Source organism: Tachypleus tridentatus, chromosome 11 (genome assembly GCF_004210375.1).
Source record: "Tachypleus tridentatus isolate NWPU-2018 chromosome 11, ASM421037v1, whole genome shotgun sequence".
In the NCBI taxonomy this organism is placed as follows: domain Eukaryota; kingdom Metazoa; phylum Arthropoda; class Merostomata; order Xiphosura; family Limulidae; genus Tachypleus; species Tachypleus tridentatus.
Genome location: NC_134835.1, coordinates 14,502,606 through 14,510,315, shown reverse-complemented (window position 1 = coordinate 14,510,315; position 7,710 = coordinate 14,502,606). Strand labels below are relative to the sequence as shown.

Below are 7,710 nucleotides of genomic sequence, written 5' to 3'. Positions count from 1 at the left end.
CCTTTTATATTACTTCCACACTAAAATAGGAAAAAAAAAAAAATTATATTCAGGTAGGGCTTCATAAGACGTGGTTTGATTTTGTTTTGAATTTCGCACAAATTCGCACGAGGACTATCTGCACTAGCCGTCCTTAATTTAGCAGTGCTAGAGGGAAGGCAGGTAGTCATTCCCACCCACCGCCAACTCTTGGGCTAATTTTTTACCAACGAATAGTGGGATTGACCGTAAATTATAATGCCTCCACAGCTGTAAGGGCGAGCATGTTGGGCGCAAGGGGGATGCGAACCTGCGAGCCTCGCATTACGAGTCGAGTGCCTTAACCACCTGGCCATGCCGGGTTGAAGATGTGGTAACATGGACTGTATCGACGTCCAAGCTCCTTGTTGTTCATCTCCCTCAGTCTCTGTATAGTGCTGAAAACATCAGTTATTGTTACTGATTATCTCGGTGCTAACTCACAACTGATAACTTTCACAGTTCATTCATTTTATACTGTACAACTTTTAGTTATACAGTTATTAAAATTGTCTACCAAACCATCAACCATCTTTGTCATTTCTTAAGACTGTGTACTTATGATCTGAAATTGATTTTACCTAAATATTAAACATGAACATTGTAAAGAACGTTAATAAAGTTTAATTATTATTATTCTGTTTTTTCAGATAACAAATATTAAAATACTGACGGACGTTATAAATCATGAGGTGTTTCAGTTTTCTAATTATTTTAATAACGATATGCGTAGCAAGTGGAGGTAAGTTTGTTTTAAATATACGATTTATATCACAAATATGTCTTTTAGTGTAAACAGCTCAACAAAAAGTCAGTCTGTAGATGTATATGTGGAATATACCACGTTTGTAGAAAATATCTTATTTTATAACTTTATACTCAAAATTATTTCAAGAAGATATTTCTATAATTACTGTGTCTATATCGTTACTATAGTTTTAAGTTCATTTTAGCCTATTCTTAAGGAAATTTGATTTGACTGGTCATCAAGCAGTGTCATTTGTATGTTGTGTTCAGACGTTACGAAACACTGAGTGTACTATAGACCTAACGACACATTTTCCTTCTTAAGATAACAAAATACGTGTTCACGATTTACAGTAATAAATATTATTGTTGTTAACAATTGTTTATTATTATTTTAATCGTACGATTTGTTAAAAAATAATCAAGTTTCTATCAGATTTTTAGGGTTTGTCAGATTTCTAGAGTTCATACAAATCATGAATAATAAAATATTACCAGATTTGATATTTTGATCAAACATTTACCTTAAAAACAACCTTAATATTCTCCAAAGAAATAATAAAGTTATTGGTTCACAATTTGCTTAAAAGAACTTTTTTGTTTAACTCTCGTTTAGCGTCATTTTCGAATTCAAAATTTTCGTTTTACTTATTGTTCACAGATGTCGCTCGCACGACTGGAAACATGAATGACTACATCGACAAAGTTCTACAAAACCTAAAGAAAATCGTGAATACATTTCCAAAATTGAACCTCTTGTTGTCGGAACTGCAGTAGATGAAGGCAAATTCCGAGTTACTGATGTTGTCGTCAGAGGTCTCTCAAGTATTGGACGACGAGGTGACGTCACATTAACAAATGACGAAGCCAATAAAAAAGTGGTATTGAATGCGAACCTTGGAGTGTCAGGAGTTAGTGCTAGTGGTAGATATAGATACAGACAGAACAGATTTATTAAGCTAAAGGGAAGTTTAAACGCTAGGATAAATGAAATAGCAGTACAAATTATTCTGTCAGCTCCTTTGAACGGTGGACAGGTGACCTTGGTTTCCGCAAAAGTTACTCGTTTTGAGGGATTTAAGATAACGAAGGTATCTGGAGCTTCGTTCCTTTTTAACTGGATTCTAAAATATGCTGCTAACAAAATTGCAAAGAAATCAAAAGATAAAATCGTTTCTGGTATGGAGAGTTCTCTACAGAGATACCTTAAAGATGCCTTAGTTAAAGTAACCTTCCCAGGAAGCGTCTGAATGTTGTATTGAAACTCAGAGGTGTTTTTAATATTATACAAACTAATGTTTAGTTTTTTTATATAAATATTAGGCTGTATTGTAAATTAAAAAAACAACAACATAGAACCAGCATATCGTCTTAATTTTTAGTTCTGGAAGATATAATGAAATTTATTGTTTAAATAAATGTTGAAATAAAATTTTAACCAACAGTATGTTCTTCTTCCAAGATATAATAAATATTACATATGCAAGGTTTCTTTACAGTTAGTCAGATAATTTTAACGTCCATAATTAAAAAACTAATAAAAAGTGACAGTTACAATATTAAAACAATGGAAGCCTAATCACAAAAGAAACAAATTTAATGTCGTGTAATGAGCATAGATCATAAATTATTGATAGGTTACTGGACATCTAGAAATAGACCAATGTCCACGTGACACAGCCTGTCTATTCGTCATAAGAATGTTTGGTTTGAAATTGGTTATAAAAATTTCGGACTAAATCAGTTTTGCATTGTTGCTAGGGTCAACTTTCCACTTTATAATTTCACTTCATTGTCCATTATTCCAATATAAACAAAGTTTTTTTTTTCATTGTGGTGCAAACTAGTGGTGCGATATGCGCAACTGTTTATGGTATTCAACCTACTCAACATACTTCTGATGAAAAACTAGCATTTTTGGTTTGATATAATCACATCCATCCAGACCACCGCAACATTTAAAATGCTGATTGTGCATCACATGTTTCGGTTTGTTCTCACAAGTTAGAACCCTTCTATCAAACGTTCTGTATACGGGCCTGATTAAAATAAGTAAAATCAATAATTTATTGTTGTTTTTATAGTACGACTTTTTTGTACAGAATAATTTATAAACACATGTGATTATTCAAATGCCACTTTAACTTACTGTCTCCGTTATTTCGAAAGTAACTCTGTTTAATGCTTGCTCGAAATATTTAAAACTCATCTGTTGTGCTTGAGTACAACAAAACTTATTAAATTTTGTAGATTACACAATGTAACACATATTTTGTTCCTGGATAGTATGTGCTGTTTCTTAATTGCTTATGTTGTCAATTTGTACATTTTCATTTGCAGAAGGTCTGAATAACACAACATATTAATTAACATTTACATGTATTTATGCTAAAGTTATACAAAATGTTTAGAAGTGAGTTTTCGGGAGTTGCGACTATAATGTAAATAACATTCACGTATCAACTCCCAAATATAGTCCCCCATCATGTTTTCGTCATACGCTCTTTGGTAGCGGCGTTCAAAGTCCAGTATATCTTGGTGGAAGCGCTCGCCTTGCTCCTCTTAGTATGCTCCCATGCTCTCCTTAAATTTATCAAGATGAGCGTCAAGGATGTAGACTTTCAGAGACATCCTGCAACCCATTTTGCCATAGTTCTTCACCAGAGCCTCAACCAGTTTTACGTAATATTCGGCCTTGTGATTGTCCATGAAGCCCCAAACCACTGCATCAAAGCTGCCCCAAGATTTTTTCCTTTCCTACTGAACTTTGGGGAATTCTGTGCACTCCAGGATCTTCTTTATTTGTGGTCCAACAAAGACACCAGCCTTGACCTTTGTCTCACACAGCTTAGGAAAGAAGTGTCGAAGGCACTTGAAGGCTGCAGATTCCTTATCAAGAGCTGTGACAAATTGTTTCATAAGACCCAATTTTATATCCAATGGTGGGAAAAACACCTTCTGGAGGTCCACTAATGGCTTACACTTGACATTGTGCCTCCCCTCAGAGAACTCGGTCCTTTGTGGCCAGTACTTCCTGTTGTAGAGCGCTGCGATGTTCCTGCTGTTCCCAAGGTAAAGATAACAGGGAAACTTGGTAAAGCCTCCTTGGAGACCCATCAGGAATGTCATCATTTTGAAGTCTCCGATAACCTCCCAGCCATACTCGTCATACGTCAAGGCTTCTAGCAAGGTCTTGACGCTGTTGTATTCTCTTTGAGGTTCACCGAAAGGTATTTAAAATTTAAAAGGCCTAAAATTTGTACAATATAAAATCTTACAATTCAAGCAAGCAAGAACTATCAGTCTTGCCTTCTACAGTTTTATTGCAGTGCTCGTAGGTAAAATGAGGAGTTTATATTGATCCCTGATAGACATGACGAAATATGACTTGTAGGCTTCACACATTTTAACAGATGCTGTCATAGAGTACTTTTTCGCTCTTTTCTTGATAAATTGGCCACATACATAGCAGAATGTGTCTGGAGAATGGTTGCAGCTTCTTGATGCCATCTCTGATAAAATCAGATAGGTCTATGTGCTCATTCACTTAGGCATCCAGAACTAAACTGAAGTGGTGAGTTCCTGTATATATATCTTACTGTGGAAAGTTCTAGAAAATTCTGAAAGGTTTTCGAAAATCCTCGTAAGTTCCACAACATTCCAGAAACTTCTTGAAAATTCTCTATAAGCTACTCAGCACTGAATCTACCTGGAATGTTCTGGATAATGGGTAAATTTGAAAACTTCATTACCCAGGTCACAAAAGCAAAGTTTGAAGAGAAAATAGGTCTTTTCCATTAACTTTAGGCATAAGCAATTGGGAAATAACACTTTCTGCCCAGGAACAATAAAAAGTAACACATTGTGTTATATACGAAATTCTTCAACTAAAGACTAGGAAATAGATAATATTAGTATTGAAACATTGTTTGGAAAAGGAAAATAAAGACAGGACTGTAACCTCGATGTGTCACATATATATTAATTTCAAAACTTTTGTATCAACTCCACTAACATTTTGCTTATTTTCGAAGCGTCTCACCGCCCCGCTAGTAAAGCGGTATGTCTCCGGATTTACAACGTTAAAATCAGGGTTCGATTTCCCTCCGTGGATTCAACAGATAGCTTCATGTGGCTTTGCTATAAGAAAGACGTGAACACACATGCGTCTCACTAAATGTTCCACTAGTATCAGTAGAAGGGATATAAGAATTGATAGTAACATAAATTAATTAAAAAAAGAAAATCTACTTAGCCAATTCTAAATAAAAAAAATTTTAAAATTAAAAATAATTTCTCAACTTTCTACTGGCTTAAATCAATTTTTTAGCCCCTTAGGTTCCCGTATTTTTTCAAATTTATGGTCTTCCTAAATCTGATTTCCGCTTAACAATTGTTCCGACACACAAAACTAACAGTTACAATCTAGGAAAATTCTTTGCATGAATGATTTCAAAATATAATTCCCGTGACTCCTTGTGTTTCAAAGTTCTGAAATGTTCCTTAAAAAACTCTGAGAATTTAATCACTTTGGTCAATTAATTACGGTTGATGTAAAAGAATGTTCACTGGAGTTCCCGTATGTGAAGTGATAAACACTGTCCGTGAATGTTACCAGAATGATTCGAATTCCCTTTTTACTTGAATATCAACACTGTAATAAAATTATTTCTCGTTGTTACCAAATCTTCCACTTCCCAGTCTGAAGGTACGAATTATATTCAAACTGAAGGTCTAAGTATGAAGAACTCTGTAGCTGTAGTAGTTGTCAACATATTTTATGACAAGAACTGAAGACACTTTATATACACCAACTCTTTGTTATCGATATGATGATGACATTACATAACCTTCGATAACCTTAACACTTATTCACGTGTTTTATCACATCTAAACCAGATACTTCCAAACCTAAAATTCACGGGAGAAAAACAAGTTGATAACAAATTGTCATTTCTAAACGTTATTCTTAAAAAGACAAACACAGGCTTTCAAACTTCCATATTTCGTAAGAACACTTTCAGTGGACTTTATGTTCCTGGAAATTTCCTTCATAACCACTGCCAACAATTAGGTTTATTGCAATCAATTGTTGTAAAAAATCTTAACTTTCAGTTTTGTGTACAAAACGACCTTTCTCTCACCACTTCCGGTATGGCCAGAAGGTTAAGGTACTCGACTCTTAATCCGAAGGTCGCGCGTTCGAAACCCCGTCGCACCAAACATGCTCGCCCTTTCAGCCGTGAGGGCATTATAACGTGACGGTAAATCCCACTATTCATTGGTAAAAGAGTAGTTCAAGAGTTGGCGGTGGGTGGTGATGACTAGCTACCTTCCCTTTAGTCTTACACTGCTAAATTAGGGACGGCTAGCGCAGATAGCCCTCGTGTAGCTTTGCGCGAAATTCAAGAACACCACCACCAACAACCGTAGGCACCTTCGAAAATATTTTAAAATAGGGGGTAGAGCATGTAAGTGTGGGGGGTGTTTACCGTGTGGACCAATGAAGTAAAAGAATATTTATTATGTTAATTAAATTACGTTAGTCTCAGTTCTCGTGTCCAACTTAATGACTTATGATTGGTGTTCATAAAAAAGCCACATCTGGCTATCTGCCGTACCCACTGAGGTGAATCGAAACCCTGGTTTTAGATTTATAAATACGTAGGTTTACCGCTGTCATAGCTGACGATTCTACCTAATGATGTCAAGTTAACCTAACGAAATTTTGTGAATGAAATGAACAATAGTTTTACTATCTATAAAAACCTGTTTTAAAAACACATCTTAACATTTAATTGTATCAATTGTTTTTAATTTCTCTTAAGCTCTTAGCAAAGTGTCTGGTCCACCACCATCACTAACTATAGGCCTAACTGTCAATTTCTAGCCGTTTGTATTGAGATGTAGTGAAACAGTATAATAGTTATAAAGTATTGACTGTTTTAAATTTTTGTTTAAAAAAACGAAAATTCATCCGTGTTCGTTTTTCGCTGTTCACTTATTTTTATTTTTCTTCCACATATAGTAACAACCTTTTTTCGCTATCTTCTGCTTTCAGTGACGGAGATTATGTAATATTTTAATCGCCTAGCGGTTAAAGTCGTTCATATTTAAACTTTAGGACTATTCATTGAGTTTTGGGCGCCTGTATTGAAGAGGTTAATAAGATTAATAAATATCTATTCACGTAAGAAACATTTCAGGCAAAAACCTCTAATGCTTTGAGTAATATCTCTGTTTTATTGGCTCCATATTTCGGTCCTGTGTGTTAGGTGATTGTGAATTGGCTAGAGAAAATTGAAGTCATCTTAAACCAGAACGAAAAACGTTTATGATCGCAAGTCTGAAGAATGTGTGTTCCGTTCTAATAATATGATTTTAGTTGTGTTAACCACTGTAAAACATTCACTCAAAGCTAGGTGCCAGGGTTCCTTTGAGGTTAATTGAAAAGTCAATGAGACGGGCTTTGTTTTACAAAACACCTGATCGTTGAAAGGCTACCTATCTATGAGTGTTTTTCTCATGCTGATGGCAATCTCTTTGACTCAACACTTATAGATTTAACAATATTGGAGATGAATGCAACATGAAACTCGGTAATTCTGATGCGTGTTTGTTTTTTGTTTGTTTTTGAATTTCGCACAAAGTTACTCGAGGGCTACCTGTGCTAGCCGTCCCTAATTTAGCAGTGTAATACTAGAGGAGAGTCAGCTAGTCATCACCACCCACCGCTATTCTTTTACCAACAAATAGTGGGATTGACCGTCACATTATAACGAGCATGATTGGTGCAACCGGGATATTAATTCTGATATTTTGGCCAATCTGGATTCAAACCATGATCATTTTGTTCTTAAAGAGAAAAACCAACTTGGTAGCTTAGTGAGTGAATATAAATTTGTATTTCTCGACTTCCCATATCAAACAAGTATCGTTGTTTGT

General features: G+C 35.2%; 1 protein-coding gene across 1 annotated transcript; it reads left to right on the top strand.

Annotated features, from left to right (window-relative positions):
• Positions 1-1,460: 1,460 nt before the first annotated feature.
• On the top strand, positions 1,461-2,255 carry LOC143231296 (uncharacterized; the record flags this gene model as incomplete). Its single annotated transcript, XM_076465846.1, has 1 exon — positions 1,461-2,255. A coding segment is annotated over one exon (555 nt), but the record flags the coding sequence as incomplete, so codon positions are not given.
• Positions 2,256-7,710: the final 5,455 nt, after the last annotated feature.